General features: G+C 33.9%; 3 protein-coding genes across 6 annotated transcripts; 1 reads left to right on the forward strand and 2 right to left on the reverse strand.

The window, feature by feature from the left end:
• The first annotated feature begins 490 nt into the window (after positions 1 to 490).
• On the forward strand, positions 491 to 3,625 carry LOC114181571 (auxin efflux carrier component 8-like). The gene is made up of 6 exons (XM_028068057.2): positions 491 to 1,173; positions 2,128 to 2,299; positions 2,412 to 2,497; positions 2,612 to 2,769; positions 2,944 to 3,020; positions 3,098 to 3,625. Exons 1-6 carry the CDS (start codon positions 654 to 656, stop codon positions 3,168 to 3,170), a joined length of 1,086 nt encoding a protein of 361 aa, XP_027923858.1. The 5' UTR covers positions 491 to 653; the 3' UTR covers positions 3,171 to 3,625.
• Positions 3,626 to 4,862: 1,237 nt separating this feature from the next.
• LOC114182024 (uncharacterized) lies at positions 4,863 to 7,935 on the reverse strand. Of its 3 annotated transcripts, none has more exons than XM_085672470.1 (2): positions 5,711 to 7,935; positions 4,863 to 5,067 (listed from the first exon to the last, which is right to left on the reverse strand). In XM_085672470.1, exon 1 carries the CDS (start codon positions 7,841 to 7,843, stop codon positions 5,798 to 5,800), a length of 2,046 nt encoding a protein of 681 aa, XP_085528596.1. In that variant the 5' UTR covers positions 7,844 to 7,935; the 3' UTR covers positions 4,863 to 5,067; positions 5,711 to 5,797. The 3 variants fall into 3 exon arrangements, with proteins under 3 accessions (XP_085528596.1, XP_085528595.1, XP_027924566.1); XM_085672469.1 differs by lacking the exon at positions 4,863 to 5,067 and adding an exon at positions 5,079 to 5,298; XM_028068765.2 differs by lacking the exon at positions 4,863 to 5,067 and adding an exon at positions 5,079 to 5,303.
• Positions 7,936 to 8,709: 774 nt separating this feature from the next.
• LOC114180955 (ribosome biogenesis protein WDR12 homolog) lies at positions 8,710 to 17,758 on the reverse strand. Of its 2 annotated transcripts, none has more exons than XM_028067248.2 (8): positions 17,446 to 17,751; positions 17,158 to 17,341; positions 12,800 to 12,900; positions 11,786 to 11,894; positions 11,055 to 11,272; positions 10,549 to 10,591; positions 9,469 to 9,728; positions 8,710 to 9,285 (listed from the first exon to the last, which is right to left on the reverse strand). In XM_028067248.2, the coding sequence occupies exons 1-8, from the start codon at positions 17,625 to 17,627 to the stop codon at positions 8,901 to 8,903; spliced, it is 1,482 nt and encodes a 493-aa protein (XP_027923049.1). In that variant the 5' UTR covers positions 17,628 to 17,751; the 3' UTR covers positions 8,710 to 8,900. The 2 variants fall into 2 exon arrangements, with proteins under 2 accessions (XP_027923049.1, XP_027923052.1); XM_028067251.2 differs by having other exon boundaries at positions 8,931 to 9,285; positions 9,360 to 9,728; positions 17,446 to 17,758.
• Between the last annotated feature and the right edge of the window lie 3,492 nt (positions 17,759 to 21,250).

The raw sequence follows: 21,250 nt of genomic DNA on the forward strand, positions 1-21,250 counted from the left end.
AATACTATAAAAGAATTCTTGTAGCATAGAACATCATACCAAGGATGTTTGCTGCAAAACGAGGAGAGACATGTACAAAAGGAAATTAATTATTCCACTATGGAAAATATTAACTAAAATCTATGTTACAGAATCTAGCAGAGTCGACTTAAAGATGAAAACTTCAGTAGTTTCCATTGTCGTAGAATCTATACTATAAGAAGATGAATTTTGTGACAATACTGTCACAATTAGTGACAAAAACTACAGAAAAAACCAATTTGGTCTAACAGAGAGACACTGTGAAAGATGAAAGTGGAATTTTTTTAGCTGAAGGACTCAAATGGTTCCATCAAGATTGTATTTTAGTGCTGCAAAAATGAATTGACATAAATGAAATGAGTGTATGAGAAAAGGGTTATTATATATTTGATTGTTTTGGTAGAGAAAAGCATGAGGGCATGGGGAGAAGAATAGAGAGAGAATAGAGAAAAGGGTGATAGGTCACTGTGAAGAAGCATCTTGTAAAATAGATTATTCTATGCTACTCCTAGTGAGATTATTCTATCCTAGTAATTGAAAAATCAGCAAAGTAGCCTAAAAAGCATGTAGGATAGCATATTATAAGCTGTAGATCATGTCCTAAATCTTTCAACAGTTGTTAGTTAGACATCATGATTTCCTTAGCAGATGTCTACCATGTAGTCACTGCCACTGTCCCATTATATGTGACCATGGTTCTAGCCTACATCTCAGTCAAGTGGTGGAAGCTCTTCACCCCAGAACAATGTTCAGGCATAAACAAATTTGTGGCCAATTTCTCAGTCCCTATTCTCTCATTCCAAGTCATTTCATCCAACAACATTTACAAAATGAGCCTCAAACTGGTTTATGCAGACTGTGTTCAGAAATTGCTTGCATTTCTGATCTTCACAGCAATCATTAAGATCAAGGGCAGGGGGGGTCTGAAGTGGATCATAACTGGTCTCTCACTCTCAACACTTCCCAACACTTTGATCCTTGGAATTCCTCTCATGAAGGCCATGTACAGGGATGAAGCTTCTCTTCTCCTTCCACAGGTTATTTTCCTCCAGAGCATGGTCTGGTACAATCTGTTGTTGTTTCTTCATGAGTTGGATGCTGCAATTCCTGCAAGGACCATGCCTGTTGTTGCACCACCATCACAAGACTCAGGTGAACATTTAGATTTTCTTGATTTGCATCTTACAGGGAAAGAGGATTGTGTAGTATGGTAAGAGTGTGCTCGAAATTCAAGTGTGAGTCTAAGTCCCACATCGAATAAAATGAAAAAGTTGAAACTATATAAGAATAAAGACTCGTAAATTCATTACCTAAAGGTTTTTGGTTGGTGGTGGTGTTAATCACTTATATGTTGGTTGGACTTCTATCTCATTGGTATTATAACTCTATGATGATCTTCCCTCAGAATACTCATCAGAGTGGAATATAAAAAGGAATGAGAAAAATGAACATGTTCTTGAACAAATGCATATAGTTGTTGTTAAACTTTTTTTTTTTTCTCCTTCCAATTTTCCTGCATGTATTTATAAATTCTTCATTGTTTAATCACTTGATGTCTGATATTATATACATGTATTTATAAATTATTCTTTTTCAGTCAACTGAAGTAATCTATGAAAATCAAAGTGGGGCCTGAACCTATTTTAAATTTCTGTTTTTTTTTCTATTCTTTTCTTTCTTTCTCTCCTCAATCAGATTCCATTTGAATACCTATTCGTCTAAAATGTAATTAAAAGTTGACAAACTATCATACTGTCAGATGCATTTTAGACTGAGTTCTGTCATTAAGTGTCTGAGCTTCATGTTAATAGTATTGTCTTCATATTTGTCATTCACCTTAATACGCTAATAATTTATAACTGCATTTTAACTCTTTGAACAAGATTGTTTTTGTCACAGAAAATCATTTCAACATTGCAATTTGTGGTTAAAGGTGTTTATTATCTTAAAAGACAAATAATGCACCATAGAGTGATTATATGAAACAAAATTTAGATACAAGCTTTGCTGTAAAAAGCATTATGTTTGTTGTAGCACATTGCTATTGCTGCTATGAAAATGGTTTTTATTTATGTATGGTGTTCCATTCTTGGTTTGTGCATGAAGGAGAATCTGAGACTTCTCAGGAGATACAGTCAAAAGAAGAAGAAGAAGAACATAGAACACAGAGCAAAACGAGGATGTTGATCATTCTCATGAAAGTGGGGAATAAATTAATCATTAATCCTAATACCTATGCAACTTTCATAGGTCTTATTTGGGCAAGCATACACTTCAGGCAAGCACACGAAGAAGTCAAATTCATATTGCTAGAATAGAAATCATCAAGACTATAGAATTAACAATGTAAATGTTCTTACACTAATGATGATTACACAAATCTATTGCAGGTGGGGAGTGGATATGCCAGATGTTGTTAACCAGTCAATAGAAATATTGGCCAGTGGAGGTCTAGGCATGGCAACTTTCAGCTTAGGTAAGAGAAATTAGATCAATGGATTCCTGTTATGAACTGACGAAATAACAAATCAAGAGTTGGATAATGACTTCAGAAGCCTTGTTCCCCATTCCTTGAATGAAATTTCAACAGGTCTATTTATGGCATCAAACAACAGAATCATAGCATGTGGGCCAAGGATGACAATGGTGGCAATGGGCCTGAAATTTCTTGTTGGGCCTGCTATAATGGCTGTAGCCTCCATTGTGATTGGATTAAGAGATAGAATGCTCAAAGTGGCAATCATTCAGGTGATCATTACTTTCTTTTCTGAACTCTTTATCAGAGAAAAGTTTATAATGGTACTTAAACTCCTTTGACAATTAATACTATCAATTAAGTTGAATATTCTTCTCTTATTTTCATAAAAGAAATGTAAAGTTAAGAAAAATAATCACTAATATGAAATGGTTTTGTATGTGTAGGCAGCTCTACCCCAAGGAATTGTTCCTTTTGTTTTTGCTAGAGAGTATAATGTTCATCCAGGAATTTTAAGCACAGGGTCAGTAAAACTTCTTAGCATATTTCTTTGACAACCTTTGCATATATATGACAACACTGTTGCTGTTTTGGTCACAGGGTCTTGCTAGGAATGCTCATGGCCTTGCCTGTGGCATTGACATACTATGTTCTCTTGTCACTCTGTTTCTGATACACTATGTCAAGTATATATATATTATATACCAGAAACAATGACAGAAGAGTTTGCATTGGTGTAAAACCAGCAGTTTAAACATAGTTGTATATTGTCAGTATTGATTCATATATAGTTAGAGAGAAAAAACAAGATATATTTATCACAAATTGCATGAGTAGAGAAAGAAAAAAAACATTTTGCATCAGTTGGTTCAACAAAGAAATAAAGCATGATTGTGCTTTCATCATTTTACATATTCAAATACTAAGAAACTAGATATACTGTAATCAAGGTTTTGAACTATCTAAAAATGATGAAGTGACTTGTCCAGAATGTTGGAAGTAGACTTAGGATTATTCTTTGATGGATTGAAGTCTAAGTTCGGTTGAAGTTAAGTGACACTAAAGTGTGATTGAGATGACTGTAAAAAGCACTATGACCCTCAAGAATACAAGAATTATGAAGTTAAATTACGATGTATGCTACATTAACTTGACGATATACATAGAAGTCAGAAATTAGTTGAATTTCCTAATATGTGCCTTAGGTTTTATGCGGATAATATATTTTTTTAATCCAAGTATGATTCACTATTTATCAATGTTAGTGTTCTTGCGAGGGTTATTGACTAGGTGTTAATCTCGGTCAATATTTGTAATGTGATTTTCGGCTAGTCATTTGGCAACGTGTCCGAAGAACATAAAATAAATAACCTTTAAACAATACAGGTGGTATGTTTTAGGAATCAAATTCTGCAATTACTCAATATACAACACGTGTGAAAAGGGGTCAGAAAAAGTTAGAGGCGAATTTTTACAAAATCTTAATCGAATAAAATCCAAAGTTGACTAATTTAGAAAATTGGAATGAAAATGTCCTATAGTTTGGAGGTGCGATCAAGATGTGCAAGTAAACTCAAGTATAGAAGTGATTACTTTTAACAAAAGATAACCAACAAAATACACTTAATGGCATCTACCTTTCTACCTTGTTTAAATTCAAAATGAATCCTCTCCACTTGCGAATCAACTTGTCTTGTAGACATTGTTGGTGATAATCTCCACGTGTATGATTTCTCTTGTTGTAAATTTATATTATGCTTAAAAAAATAAGTTTATAATAAATTTATTGTAAATTTTCCAATTGTATTCAATTTCTGAAAAAAGTAAAAAAGAAAATTAAGAGACAACAATCAATCTTCCATTTAAGTTTCATTAAAAACATGGAAACAGTTTGGACAGCGTCTTCTCATTTTCTTCAAGTGTTCTGTTGAGGGTTTAGATAACAAATTTGTTTTCAAAAATATGCTCATAAAATAGGCACATACAAATATATTTAGGAGACAAACAAAATCTAAAATACAAAAATAAAATAAAATATAAAAAGTAAATGAACAAGGCATCCTACACTTTCATACAATTTTCCCTTATTTGAACATATGCAATGAGCCATTCATATATTTGAGATGGATAAATAAAATGACTGTTCCCATTGCAATGAGCGATTAGTTATTTTTCGTATTTATGACCTTTAATAACTTTAATATGGTAAATACAATATAAACAACACCTTCTATGTAAAAAGTGAACAACTTGGTTCTCTTAGTAGTAACTTCCTTTTGTACAATGTCCTCCTGATTTTATAACTTCTATAAAAACATATTTTTCCACCAGTTTGTCATTCAGTTATTATGAGAAGTTAGAAATGTGATAAACAATTCATATATGAATGACACTACACTAAATCATAAGTGTACATTTCTAACTTTTACAAGTCATAATAACTCACGAGTACTAAACATCAAAACACTGATCACATGAAATATCACTCCTCAATTCTCTACTGACATAAACAAAATTCAATCTATTAATCCAAAGTTAAGAACTAAACATCAAGCACGAATTTTGGATGTCTGAAATTCAGATAATCATTCATTAGAACAATGATATACACGGTACTTTCTAAGCAACAGCTAGCCAAAATTCTTATCACTAAAGCATCAGTAACAATATAAATTTCTCCAGTATATGCAAAATCAATCAACACTCGACAACTTCAAAGCAAAAAGACATGTTGCAAGCAAGGGGGTGATCAACTGCAGCATGGACAATATTTGAGGTACTGCGCCAGATGGTTGCGAACACTAGTCTAGCATGAAACAAGGAACGAAAAAACAAAAGATTATGAAATTGATGCAGTTTTACTTCAAGAAGTAAAGGGTTTTTCTTTTATGTACCTTGGTACTAACCACAAAAAGCTGGGTCTCACTCTGTTTTAGATAGATATCCCCTCCATTTTTTGTTCTGGTTACTATTTTTCTTACATTCTCTTTAAAGTAATTCTAGGATGTCTAATCTACTTATGTTCTGTTATTACCCATATCAATGATATGTTATATAGCAATGATCAACTAGTGCCATAGTACTGAAGAGGGAGAGGGAAGATAAACTCAAGAAAACAATACCGATCACAGCACGTAAAACGTAGGAAAACGTATGTATGGTTTAACTGGAGTAAATAGTTTAAGAATCTAAATACTTAAACCATCAGCATACCTCTCTTGTACAATGAATACATGTTCTGTTTTTTGTGTTTTCTTAAAATCATACAAACTTCCGTTCTGTCCTCCTCTAGTCAGAGCATCAAAATTGCTTCCTTTTGTTCCTGAAAAGTTTGTCCCGTCTTGCATAAACATAAGAGAGAGCAAGGAAAGCGGAGGCAGAAACTGACACGGAACCCCAGGGAAAGGGAGGATCGTCGAAGCAGACAAGGGAGGCCTCTATTTCCTGCGAGGCATGATAGACGATGGAATGAATGGCATAGAGATCATGATCAGAAGACCTCAAGAAAAACAGAGCCTTCTCAAAATCCAAATGCGACATCGCAGAAACAGCCTTGTTCAGCTTGTACTTGAAGAAGTTCCACCTCTGGACAAACTCCACATGCTGCTTCTGCTTCAGCAGATTCTTTGCCCCACCATGAGTCTCGATGCTCTGAAGAACATCAATCGCACTGGTTATGCTGTAATTCAGCGAGGTCAACAGAACATTCCTCCTGGCAGCATCCTTCTGAACAAAGGACAAACTCAACATCTCAGAAAACGGCCCGAAAGGCGTCTGCCCCATACTCCATGTATAATCCACCAGAGTCTCGTTATGCTGGGGGCTCCAATTCAAATGCGTCGGCGACACCCCCCACATGCTCTGCAGAATCGACCCAACAATCGGGCGCTCAAGCTCCCTGGTCTGCGTGAACACATGCCTTCCATTGCAACTGTAATCACTCACAGTCTGCGTGTTCTTCGTCCTAACCGCAATCACCATGTCCTTAAACGCCACCGACTGGTGATACCGGTCGAGCAGCAACAACGAAGTGTAATCCAAGTCAAAAACATACACAGGCACAACCCTACCAAAATCCTCCTCCGGCACGCCCGCCAGCTTCCTCAACTCGTCACCAGAATCAGACAAAATCTGGTGCAACCGTTTCGAATCCAAATACTCACTCACAATCAAAGTATAATTATCAAACAAAAACCTAGAGGTGTACGAATTAATCGACCTCGCAATAGCAAACGAGCAAATCGAACACTCCGAAAACCTAATTCCGTAATTCTTAAAACTCAACCTCTGATCTCCTAACAGCAATCCATTATTGCTGTTATCAGTGTCAAACCTAAAGCTATTCTCGATCAATTTCCAATCGAGGCCGGAGCCACCCGTGCTCTCGAAATCGCTGTGGATGTGGATGAACTGGACGGTGAGGGAATTCTCGAACGGAACAGGTATCCGGAGGGAGGGAGCGAGGAAGACATTGTAGGCGCTCCAGATGAGGGAGGCAAGGTCGGCGGCGAAGGCCTTGCTGGATTTGGGACGGCCGTGGACGGCAGCGAGGGGGTGAAACTCGCCGCGGGGGATGACGCCGTCACCGGAGATTGCGGGGCCGTAGTCGACCGGACCGGCGCGGAGGTCGATCCAGAAGTAGCGATCTCCGGATGTGAAGAAGGTGCCGGAGCATTTGGTGAAGGCGGGGGAGGATTCTCCGGGGGAGTAGGTGTAGGCGTAGGGTTTGGGATCGGAGAGGGGAGGGAGGTTGAGGAGGTAGAGGTGGACTTGGTTAGGGTTAGGGTTGGGGTTTTGTTTGCGGAAGTGGTCTTGGATGATTTGATCGATGGTGGAGTGGGGGATGGTGAGGAGAGGGGAACGGAGAGAGGAAGTGGTGGAGCGAATGCTTGAGGTTAGGGTTTGGGTGAGGAGAGAGGAGAGGGAGGAGAGGGATCGGGAGGGGGTTATTTGGAGGTGGAGGGTGTGGGAGAGGGAGAGGGAGTGGGAGAGGGGGTGGGAGTCGAAGGGGGTGATGACTTGGAAGGCGGTGGGGGCGGCGGCGGAGAGGAAGTCGGAGAGGAGGGAGTGGGCGTCGGGGGGGAAGTCGCCGAGGAGGTGGAGGGAGAGGGAGATGGGGAGGGAGAGGGAGAGGAGGGAGGAGGAGGAGATGTCGGAGAGGAGGGAGAGAGGGCCTTTTATGGAGGAGGGCAGGGAGAGGAAGGAGTCGTTAGAAGCCTGAGGGTCGCTGCGGGATTGCTGGCTCAGGAAAGAGTCTAGACCGATGATTGGTGCGGCGGAGGACGCAGTCGCCAGAACCACGATCACGAACAGCCCCCAGAGGCCGACGGCGGAGGAGGGCCACATGGTACGGTGGAGGACAGCTGAGTGAGAAGTGTGGACTCTCACTGCTCCATTTGGGGAGGGACTCGGAAGAATGATGAAGATAGTACTCTGATGGAGAGACAGAATTTGGTATTAATTGAATTTCTTATTAGTTTTTTAAAAAAAAAATAGACTGGTGTGTTTTTAATTGATTAAAATATTTTAAAATTACTTTTTAATGTGATGGGAAGAAGAGTTCTCATTTAATCACATTTTTTTATTCAAACAATTTGAAGACTAAGCTTTATTTTTGGAGTATGAATGTTTTAGATTTTATAAACTAATTAATCATTTTCTGAGAATCACTTCAGTCATTTTTATCATGTTAGTCTACTTTGCGAAATTAATAATTCCTTGTAGAATAAAGAAAGTAATTCGCTTGTCGTAATTCAGCAAACAACACTGAACCCTCTTATGGTGTAATTTACCGGTTTGGCCAAGTTGACTTTCCACCAAAAGGGCTTGAATTTCTATATTTCACTTATCTTGAACCATTACCAAAGACATGGAGTGTACTCACAACTCTAATCTAATAATGAAAAACACAAATAATTCCAAACAATATTTATCTTATGCCATTATCAGTAGCTTTCTCACATTTGAAATGGATAACCATACTTTACTCATAATTTTATATTTTTAAAGAGGATTTGTTTGACTTGTAAACGCATTTGATGATTTGATTGAAAAAAAAAATTGTAACAAACAGAACTGGCATCGTTAGAAAATGTTCATGTCGAGTCTAAAACTGGAATTAGATATAGCAATATCCATATAAGATTTTGGTCACATACCAAACTACCAAATGCGATGATATCATTCCGAGTCCAATCTTATTTCGTACTATAGAAAGATATAAAACTGTATCATATTAGATCATTTGAAAGTAAAATCTCAACTTCACATGTGACATTTCCATGTTCAACTGTGTATAATAATAATTCGGTATAAAGATAAAGATCCTGTGTAAAACTAACTTTCTAACCAAATTGAAAAAGAAAATGAAATTCATCTATACAATTTTGGGAGCCACCAAGATTCAGTCATCATCAGATATAGAGTCCCAAAATTTTGATGTCAGTTCGTTTTCTTGTTTTGCAACAGGATTGGTAGCATTGTTGAAGTCCCTGAAACACACAACAGCACAATCTTCAGAAGAGCTAGCAGTAGTAATTCTACACCCATCTACGGCCATGGCATCACAGCCAGATACAGCACCATCAGATGAAGAGAAAAGCAAGGAATTTGTTTGTACACCCGTGTCCACATCCCATACATTTACGTCAGCATTTTTAGGCCCCCCAGTAACTATTTTGTATGAATCCATGTATAGTGAAGTTACTGGTCCACAATGTCCATCCAACTCAGCTATAGGCTCTGGTTTCAATGATTGTTGATTTCTCCTGATATCCCAGAGCATTGCCCTGCAGCATTGAAGTTGTGGTCAGTGCCGTCCATTGGAACATACTACCAACTAAAACATAACTTGATGTTTCACCATGATCTTCAGAGAGTAAAAACAACTAAAGAGACAAGAGTGATTCACTAATTTTGATGATTGGCAACAACAGCAAAGTTTCTTCTCTCGAAATAGTAACTGATCATACCTGCCATCACCACCTGTGCATATTAAATATTTTGAAGGAACCGCATCAAATGAACACAACTTTGGTAGATGTATAGCTGCGGTGACTACCTTCTGCATTGTCCTTAAATCAACTGCAGTGACAGAGGAACCAGCCGCCACATATAATAGTGATTCATGGCATTTCATGTTTACAGGCGTACCAGGAACAGAAGTCATGCCCACACAACAGGAGGCACGAACAGCAGATGATGTAGCAGTACTAGTATCCCATACCCTCACCTATTAAGATTTAAAAGCTCCAATATTGTAAAAGTATAGCCAAATTTCAAAAAAAAAAATATTAAGATTTTATTTTGATTCATTAAACAATATATACCACTACCACTGAACCATACAGGGTCATCTATTTTAAAAACTGTCAACTTCAAAAAAGAAATCTGAAAACATGGATTATAGGTTTAAAACCTAACCTTAGTTACTATAACAATGTGCCACTTTTTCTCTAACTGCTACTGTAAACTACACAAAAAATCACCAATTGCACACCGGATTTAAACTCAAATTGTCAACAGACCATATTTTAGCAAATCCTGATTAACTTAAAAAAAGCATAAAGCAACATAGAGGTTTCTTCGCACGGTTTGAGCAGAAAAAAAGGGTTTGGAATGTGAGGTTTAACTTTCCAAGGCAATGAATTTGATATACTAGCAGCAATCTCTTTGTTAATTACCTTGGTTTCCTAAAGGATAAACATAACATACATATTGTGTCATAAATTTATCAAAAATGAATACGATAACAGTCAACATGTATGGATACAATGGTATCTCCTGTAAAAACTAAATTTAAAAAAGCTTACCTGAAATACATAACTTAAATATTTTTTTTAATATTAGAAGTAATCAAGCTAACCAAGATCTTGTTGTTTTCTTCCTAAGGTGTGATAAGTACATCCTGTTTGAACTAGTTGAACATTTTTTCTGTCTAGCATGTAATACTGGTTTATGAAAGGAAAAAAAACTGCAAAGACAAAATAGAGGAGAATTTTTACACAAGTAAATTAACATGACAACATAAAAGACAGGAATATAAGGATTACCTTAGAATCTCTTGAGATGGTCACCAAAAGTGAAGTTTTGTGCCTGAAAAACGAGGGCATGAAGGATCTATCATTATAGCTGAAGGTGACTAATATGAAGACCGTTACACAGTTGAATTGCATCACTACAAGTTAATCAGGCAAAACATACAGGTGAAAATTATAAGAAACCTCAGTATTCAACTTAAACCAACCATGCATCTCTAAATTAAAGTATATTTTAAGGTAAGACATAAATAAACAAAAAGTAAATCCAAATGAATTTCTGTACAACAATCCTCCCCTGGATATAAGAACTACAACTCCCTGAACACGATACATATCAATTATATAAAAAATTAAGTTCTATGCAAATAAAAATAAAATGCATAAAAATAGACATGACATGTTACTGGCATACTTTGATTAACTTTACCAACATTGGACCCCATAGTTCACTACCCTAACACAAAACCAAGGAAAGAAAAGCATAGTAACAGTGAATACCAAAATATATCAACTCGTACCCAGCAATGGACAATATATTTACAGGTTTTTCATGCCCATAAAGTGTAGCCTTCAAAGCGCGTTGTCCTCGTCCACCACTCGAGCTAAGAGACCATAGTCGAACAGTACCATCTTCTCCTCCACTTGCTAAAACTTTGCTGCTATCCTCACCCAATAATTCATTTGACAATGACAAAACAGGACCGTTGTGGCCTCTAAAGCACCTCAGGCTTGAACCCTACAAGGAAAAGATGAAAAACACTATCAGTGTAAAAATAGACAAGACAAAAAGAATAAGAATAACTTGCCTTGGTAGTGTCAAGGTTCATCTTGCTAAAGTGAATCCAAGAGAAATTTGACAAAAAGAAAGTGTTTCTGGGAGCAAGCATAAGTGTTCAAATTGTGTTACTTTGTTCATTGGTAGAATCCAGAACATACTAGAAATACAACACAAGGGACAGAAAATTGAATTGTAACATAAAACAACTTCAAGTCTTTGTTTATATTTACTTTACTTTTGATCCCACAGATACAAATAAAGATGGATATATATACTTACCACAGATATCACCATTCAACTTCTTTATTAAGCATTATAAGAGAAAATTATAATATTTCCATCCTTTCATTTTTCACTCTCCATTCTCCTTTCCTAATGGGAACACCCCAAGCATGTGGAATAATAGGAATAAGAACGTTGACTTGACATACATTTGGGGGTCTCTAAAATGTGGCTTAAACTATGTGATACCTTCCACCACAGGCGAATGGAGTGATCGCAGCTGGAGGTAACTAAAACACTTTGCTCCTCTAGTGTTTTGCCTCGAAATAATGAAGTCACTTCATTAAGGGGAAACAACCTGCAGTTTGATTATTTTAGATCAGCTTAAGCCAATTCTCCCCAAATTCCAAGGAAATTTAGTTTCTAGAAGGGAAAAATATCTAACTTCGAAAATCAAAATAACAGATGATAATTCTTGGAATATTGTTACTAAACAACAAACCATTCAAATTATTTTATGAAGCAAGTACAGCTAATTTACTAACAACTACAGTCATATCTCACTAGGTGAGATCAGCTAAATGAATACCAGGTTCTGTAGAAGACCATAATCTAGGAGATACTATTCACTGTAAGATACCTCTTACCAATTTCCTCCAATGCCCAACCTACAATCTACTCTCTTCACAGGTGATTTCAGTTCCCTTATATGCACATGTCCAAATCACCTTAACTGATTTTGTCATGTTTTCTACAATCTCTGTCATCTTCTCTAAGCTGAAGAGCATCAAGTGATTCATGGAGTCGACCTCACCTTGTGGAACTTTGGCCACCCTTAAAACCCAACTCCCTATCAATTCTCGACAATATTTCCCTTCACACTTAATCATATATCTTTCCTAAAACTAAATATAAGTTTCCTTTTTCGTACAGTAACAACCCATCATCTTCATTAGATAAGAAAAACTTTTGTTGTAGACTTTCCAGGCATAAAACCAAATTGGTTCTTAAAAATCCTAGTCTCTCTTATTCTAGGCTCCAAAAAATACGCTAATTCACCAAAAGTAGAAAGAAAAGGAAAATAATTGAACCACCAGCATGTATATGACAGTATTTATGACACCAAATTAAGAAGAAGGAAAGCGAGAAGGTAATTAATTTACAAGGAAATGGACCTTCTGCAATGATAGAAATTAATTTAAACATCTAACGAGCCTAATACAAAAACTACAAAGTAACAGCAACAAAGGTTACCTAAGTTACCTCATACAAGTGATTCTTGCTTTATGATCACTTAGGGTGTGGAAAAAATCTGTTGTTCCTTTCAGATAGCCATCCAAATCCATCATTTTCACAAGTGAACCCTGTGCACCGCACCACACCACACCACACCCGAGAAATCATCAGAGAGCAAAATTGTTAAGAAGCAAACATCAGAAAATGCTCAATTCTTGAACTAAAACTACACAAGTTTCATTCACTCAGAAATATCTAAGCATAATTTGAGGTAAGTTTTCACAAGTATTCCACATTAAGGAATCAATTCGGTATAAAGAAATTAATTGAGTACACTAGGTAGCTTGTGCTTTGGATAGACAAAACCACTAAACTTTATTTTACTAACTTATGTTTAAAATATAAAAACATTCAAACATAAATCACTTTACTTCAAAACCAATTTAAAGCAAAATCAATCTCCTGACAAATTTAGCTACTCATTTGGTCAGTATACCTACACAATCTTTGTGTTTAATGTTGGTGATACATGAGATCTGAAGTTTTTGATGATGTCCTCACCCCAAGTATTCATAAGAGTTTCTACAAATAGTTATTAGGGTAGTTTAATATTTGTAAAGTTTGAACTATCTCCTAAAGTGTTTCTGAGAAGACAAAAATGTTTTCATAATCAAAATAATAGATTAGCTTTACTACATAATCAACTATGTTAAGTCAGGACTTGTGTTTTTAATCTGATAATAAAAATAATCAATTAGGATAAAATATAAACAATTATATTTGAGCTAAGAAAATTTTCTTATATGTGCAAATAATTTATTAATTATAATCAATTAAATCTAAGTAAAACTAGAGATAATCAAATTTGCATTTAATTGATTAGATGAAGGGATATTCGATTATTACAAGCATTTCTTAGAACTTGTCATTATGCAAATAATCAATTAGTTTAAGTATTAATCGATTAATATCTAACTGAACTAGTTTTTGGTTTTGAAATGAACAATTTAATCGGTGATCCTTAAATATTAATCCATTATAATAGTATGTTACAACAAAATTTCTTTAAAAGCACTCCGTTCCTCAAATTGAAGATACAGATTTTCTTTTCTAGAGATTAGAAAGTGCGAAAGTGAGATATATGAGTGTAATGCTGTAAAAATCAATTTTTATTTTCTCAAAATTCATCGAGGTAGAATGTTCAATATTATAGGTTTCTCATTGTAAATCAATCACAGTACAGGTGATATTTTTCCTGTACTTTTCTTGTATTTTTGAATTCTTGTACCAGTGTTTGGTGTGATATTGTAGGTAATTCATTGTACTTATTACCTTGTAATTTTCTTTTCTTCTCTCTTGAAGTGTGTTTCAAGAGGAAATTGTTTTGTCCTTGATCTAGTTGCATGGGAGAATCTTGTAATCAGACTTTTATCATGAATTAGTAAAAAATTCATCTAAGGTTACTTGGATTAAATTCGATTTCGATTTTGGAAGAATCAAACTAGTATAAAAAAAATGTGATTCTTTGATATTTTCTTCAGTTTTAATTTTGTTGCTACGGTTAAAGACTACTAAACACTACACTTAAAATCCTTCCAATTAAAAACTTTCAAAAATGTTAAAATTCAATTTTAACAATCAATTCAATACCCTCTTGTCCAAATGTATGATGATATCATATTTGGATCTACTAATCCTCTCTTGTGCAAGGAATTTTCTAACATAAGTTTGAAATGTCAATAATGGGTGAACTAACTTTCTTTCTTGGTCTACAAATCAAACATGGCATTTTTATATATCAATCCAAATACTGCACAGAACTGTTAAAAGGATTTTGCATGGACAGTTGCAAAGAATCAACAACACCTATGGCTACTAATTGTTACCTGGATGTTGATGAAAAAGGTAAATTTATAGATCAAACAAAATACAGGGGTATGATTGGATCACTCATGTATTTAACTATAAGTCGTTTTGGTATTATGCATGATATGTATTTAACTATAAGTCGTCCTGGTATTATGCATAATGTATGTGTAGATTTCAATATGCTCCTAAAGAATCTCATCTGTATGTTGTTAAAAGGATTCTTAAATATACAAAAGGAACCAAAAAACTTGAATTATGGTATCTTAAAGGATCTGTAGGCTATAATGATTATCATTTTGGTGGTTGTAAACTAGATAGAAAATCTAATGGCACATGTCATTCATTGGGATGTTCTTTAGTATCCAAGAATTCTAAAAAAACAAGCTTTTGTAGTCTTATCCACAACTGAAGCATAATATATAATGAGAGGAAGTTGTTGTCCACAATTCATATGGATAAAACATCAATTAGAGGATTTTAATATATTTCTGAACCAAATTCCATTGAAATATGATAGCACTAGGAACGTTAATCTAACCAAAAATCCCATCATGCATTTAGAGACTAAACATGCATAGATTATGCTTCACTTTATTAGGGATGATGTAGCCAAATGTGATTGTAAAATTGAATACATAAATACTTTAAATCAATTAGCAGACATCTTCACCAAAACCATTATCTAAAGAAAGATTATATACACATGTTAGGAAGTGCAAACAATATCGAGAATCCCCAAGTCACTTTTGGATATTGTTTGCCCTTCCTAACATGAGTATAGAATCATTCTTTAGATAATGATGAAGTGAAAGTGTAATAATTAATTTAAGTATCTATGTATTCAATTTTACAATCACCTTTGGCTACATAACCTATTTGTTTAGTCTTTGAATGCATGATAGGATTTTTGGTTAGATAAATGGTACTAGTGTTATCACATTTCAATGGAATTTGGTCCAAACATATATCAAAATCCTCTAATTGATGTTTTATACATAAGGATTGTGCACAACAACTTCCTGTTGCTATATATTTTGCTTCAATTGTGGACACAAACTTGTTTTCTAGAATTCCAGAATACTAAAGAACATCCCAATAAATAACATGTGTCATTAATCATTTTTCTATCTAGTTTGCAAACACCAAAATCAGAATCACTAAAGCCTACTAGGTTAATTGTAGATCCTTTGGGATATCATAATCCAAGATTTTTAGTCCCTTTTAGATATTTAAGAATCCTTTTAACCACATACAAATGAGATTTTTGATGAGCATGTTGAAATCTAGCACATACACAAACATTATGCATAATATCATGGGTTCTTGCAATTAAATACAAGAGTGATCCAATCATACTTCTGAATATTGTTTGTAAGAGTGATCCAATCATACTTCGGTATATTGTTTGATCTACAAATTTACCTTTTTCATCAACATCTAGGTAACAATTAGTAGCCATAGGTTTTGTTGATTCTTTGTAGTCGTAGTATTTGGATTGTGTATAAAAAAGTCATGTTTAACTTGTTTGATTTGTAGACCATGAAAGAAAGTTAGTTCACCCATAATTGACATTCCAAACTCCTGTTGCATTACCTTATGAAATTTCTTGCTTGCACAAGAGAGGATTAGGAGGATTAGTAGATCCAAAGATGATATCATCAACATATATTTTGACAAAAAACATATCACTATTAGATTTATTAACAAATAGTTGGGTCAACGTTATCTCTTTTAAAACTATTTTGGATAAGTAAGTGACTAAGTCTTTCATAACAAGATTTTGGTGTTTGCTTCCTTAATAAAAAAAATTGAAGAAAGCACTCTTCATATCTATTTTGTTTGTTTGGAAAAGCTTAAAATTCATTATAGATGTTATAGCTTAACCCTTGCTACTCGTACACAAGTCTCATCATAGTTTATTTCTTCTCCTTGTCTATAGCCCTTAGCAACCCGTCTATCTTTATTTTTTCTTTTTGTTTTTTTCAAAACACTCCCCATGTCATCCAACTTGCCAGAGCCGAATTATTGTCTTATTGTGATACTCTTTTTGAAACATCTCTAAGACATTGTCCAAAGACAAATCTCTCAGAAATCTTCTATTACTCTTTAGGAAGTTCTTCTGCACTTTTGTATCAACATTCTTCTCTTTCACTTGCCCATGTTATTGCACATGTTAGAGGCTTCTTAGTCAATTAAGACCCTTAGTCAATTATTGGACAGGTTCTCAATAATGATTGATGAAGAATTACCTATTTGACCCATCCCTAGAATTTTACTTGTCTTCATAGGTGAGATAGCCATTAACTTTTAGAGAAATTTTACTAAATTTAGGATACTTTTAGGGTGATATAATATATTTCATTGCATTAAAAAAAATTGTATGTTGTTATTAGTCCCCATAATTTTGGAAGACAACTAAAACGAATTAAAAGTTGAGCAAATACAAGAATCAAATGAGTAATTAAATTAAGCCTTTAATCAATACATTCAAAATCAATTTTGATACACAAACTAACCTGTGAGAAGAAAAGACTATTTTTGCGGAGGAGCAAGTGGTTGCAAGGCTTAGCCTGTTCACGAAACTCGAGAAGGAAGGGATCGAGAAACTTGAATTGTCGCAACGCGGCGTATCTGGCCAGATACACCTCCCTCGCTCCGTTTCCGCTCGAATGCGATGGAAACTGCTGATGCCACTGCTCGCTGCGACATTCCATTTCATTTCAGTACTTCAATAACAGAATGCGAACTGGAAGAAGTATCGAAGAGAGTTGAAAGAATGGAAATGTAAAAGAAGGCATTGTGACCTGAAGAAGCGTTGCCAAATGGAATCGGAATAGGCGAGGCGTTTGAGAGCAGAGGATGCCATCGCCAAGTTGCAAACGTCGCGGAGGCTCAGGTAGGTGGCGCAGTGAACCATGGAGTCCTCGTCCAGATCGGATATCGTCGTTTCCGGTGGCGTCACCGTCGACCGCAGTGGCTCCGCCATTAAAACCTAGAACCTGAAAGTTGGGATAGGATAGGAGAAAGTGAAACTGAAACTGAAGTACTAAATGTTCACACCAATAACATTGGCATCACACACACACCGTTACCATTTCAAATTGCTAGGATTCGACCAAGAAAATAGAGAAAAAATTTCAAAAAATTAACCGGACTAATTAAGATGTTGGGATTTATTTTTTAAAGGCTAAACTTTTTTTGTCATTAACCAGTGAAATTGGAATTAATTTGTCATTCAACTTTAAATTAATTTACTCTTCTATTTTTGTAAACATAAATAACATTCAAACGATTTAGTTTTCTATTTTTATAAATATAAATATAAATACGTAAATTTGTTTTTTTAATATGCGAGGAAAACTAAACTTTAATTTTTACATGATGATTTTGTACGAATGTATGGTTGTATGTTGATGCTGTGTTTGGTAACTCAAATTAATAGATTGATGTAATTCTTTCTGGGTGTGCAAGAAAAATCTCTAATTTTATGTTTGGGTATGTACAGGTTAGAAAAATTTGAAAGTTTTGTTAGATGTATATGATATAAGATAAATTTAATGAAAATTGAGGCGGTAAGGTAGAATTGAAAATATTTATGACTTATATGAGGTTTAAAATGAGTTTTAGTTTCATTTGACGTTGTCAAATCGCATAATTTGAGTTTCTTTGTCAAATCATTGGGCTAGCCCAATTCGCTAGGTGAGTTGGGCTTTCCAACTCTTAATCATCTCAAGAAATTTTGAATTTCCGCTTTATTAATCGTTGGATTGAGCTGTTTTTTTTTTACAATAGGTCCTAAACACATGATGTTTTGTTCTGACGGGTGTGATCTTTGTTTGAAACTCTACAATGAGAGCATTTTTTCTTGTAAGGTTCTCGTAGATTAGGTTGTTGGCAGCTTTGACCTTTATCATTTATTTAGTGTATAACTTTTTCTATAGGTACTCAATTAGATTGATTGATTCTTTTTAAATTGAGTTCTTAATTCAATTATGCTTCATTTGAATGTTAGAACATAATTTTTGAAGCTTTGTATAAGTTGCAGTTTTATTTTTTTAAAACAGCCAAGCAATCTCCATATGTCTTGTTAAGTTATTATGTAAATTACTTAGGATTATGTGAATGTATGGGGATGATATGAACTTTTGGAATACAATGATGTATGAAAGTGTGAATTGAGAATAATTAATGAATTTTCATGGGAAAATCCTTTTAAAATATGTTTACTTTGGTGTGCATTGATACGGGGACTTATAATTTGGAAGTTTATCTTGACACTATATACTAATAATTCAAACTCATGTAGAGGATAATAAATTAGGAGTTGAAAGTGGTAATGGATCGTGGTTGGAAGAACCATTCGTAATTCTAAGAACCTCTATAAGATTAACCTTGTGGGTGGAGGTTATCCATCACAAGTGCCACAACTTCCTAGTAGTTATACCTCAATGTTTGTTATTTGGATAATTAAGTCTAATGAGTTTTTTACGATATGGCTCGTTGCTTATAATGGTATGAATTACTTAACTTCCTAATATGATTTGCTTCATGATTAATAGAACATTTGTTCTTATATTTGCTTACCCTCTTTTGTGTCAGCATATGAGAACTTAGGTGTTAGCCCCCTTTGCGACAATGCAATTGTTTAGTTCTTTAGTTGTGCTTTCATTGCTAAGTTGTATCTTTCAAAAAATTCTTGTAAGGTTCATCTTTTGCCATTTTTTGGCTAGAGTTTTAGATTGTGACAGTAAACCAATTTTATGTTTATGTCTTTGATAACTATAATAAGAACTCATAGGGTATGGCCATCTACTTGAAATATTAAATATATGATATTATCCTTTAGTAGATTTACTCTATTAAATGAGATGTTACATTTATGTGGTATCTATTACTCACAAAAAAATAAACATAAAATTTAATTTATATTTTATTAAGTTAAATTTAATTGAAATTATATTTTATTAGATTAAAGTTAATTAAAAATAAATTAATTTATATTTAATTTAATTTATATTTTTCTATAATCTAATTGGAGATAAAGAGTCATTAATACTACATAAGATATATAAGATATCACTTGGTGTAGTGAGATTGATAAGTGTGATTAGGGATGATAACAAGTTGGGTCGGACACAAATAATGTTTATCCACTACCCGACCCACAACAAAAAAATTCAACTTGTTACCCATTTCATTACTTGTTGAATACCCATTCAAAGAATACTCGTTGATTGTTTAAAATTCACGGGTATCCATGAATACATGCAGGTATATTAGAAAATGGATATTTTATAATTTTTTTTAAAATAAAGTTAAAAGAAAATATGAAATATAATGTAAATTCAATTAAATATAAATTAAATTTAATAAAATATTAATTTAATTTAACTAAATAAAATTTTAATTTTAATTATTTGTACATAACAAATACATACAAATACAAATAGTATATAATATAATAACCTTACTTAACATATTTATAAACGAGTGTTAAAATATATATTACCTATAAATAATAATAGATAATCGCAGATATCAATTGATTTGGAATTTTATCCATAATAGTCGTGGACAGAAATATTTATGGCGATGTAATCTATGATAGGGTGGATATAATTTATGAGACAACGAAGAGATATATAATAAATGTTGATCTCCTAGTTTGAACTTAATATGATTTTCTAAAAGTCGTTATAATATTTATATCTTAATGATGTGTGTGATGACTTTGTGGTAGACAATGAATGCCATTGATTATAATTGTTAACGCAATCGATTAGAAATGTTTTAGAGTGAATAACTTAACCTTTTTGTTGTTGATTTGTAATGACTGTGTCATGACATACAGCATACAGCAAGAAAAAAGATATAGGAACAAAAATTGGATTTTACTCCAATAAAACAGTAATATTGCTATGTACACTACCTACGATTTTTATGGGCCCGTATTCAATGTGTTGCTCAATACTAGTGTTCAAAGCCCATAGAATCTGAATTATCTTTATATTATAGTTTTCAATTAAGTATCAATATGAATATTTTCCGATTTTTATATTCCATATCCATGCATATATTTCATCGATATTACAAATATTTGTGCAATACATATATGATATACAAAAAAGTTGATTAAAGAACTAAAAATTGAAAAAATAATATAAAGAGACAATTTTTTATTTTTTTGAGATGAAGGTTTATAAAACATGCATTGGTACATGGAGTTACATGAAGAAATATACAAACTATTTTCACCTGATTTAAAAAGGATAAAAGCTCCAAAATATTATTAAGGGAAAAATATGAGTAATACATATTTCACATTCTGTTCATATGTTTTTCATTTCTGAATATGATTTCATGTTAGTTGTGGTAATAGGAAAAAATCTCATGTATGTATACTTTGTTTCAAGAAAGTTTCTGTCATTATAAAGTATATTAAATTTATAACATTACATGTAATGTAAATAAATATTAATGTAAATATATGAAATAATTATTCTGATAGACTACAAATAATAAAAATGTAGGTTATGCTGAAACAATGATATTTTTGAAATTACTACAAAGAAGATAAATTACAGTTGAATTAAAATCGTAATATATCTA

Source organism: Vigna unguiculata, chromosome 4, assembly GCF_037176805.1.
Source record: "Vigna unguiculata cultivar grain cowpea cultivar isolate G323 ecotype 2 chromosome 4, ASM3717680v1, whole genome shotgun sequence".
Taxonomy (NCBI): domain Eukaryota; kingdom Viridiplantae; phylum Streptophyta; class Magnoliopsida; order Fabales; family Fabaceae; genus Vigna; species Vigna unguiculata.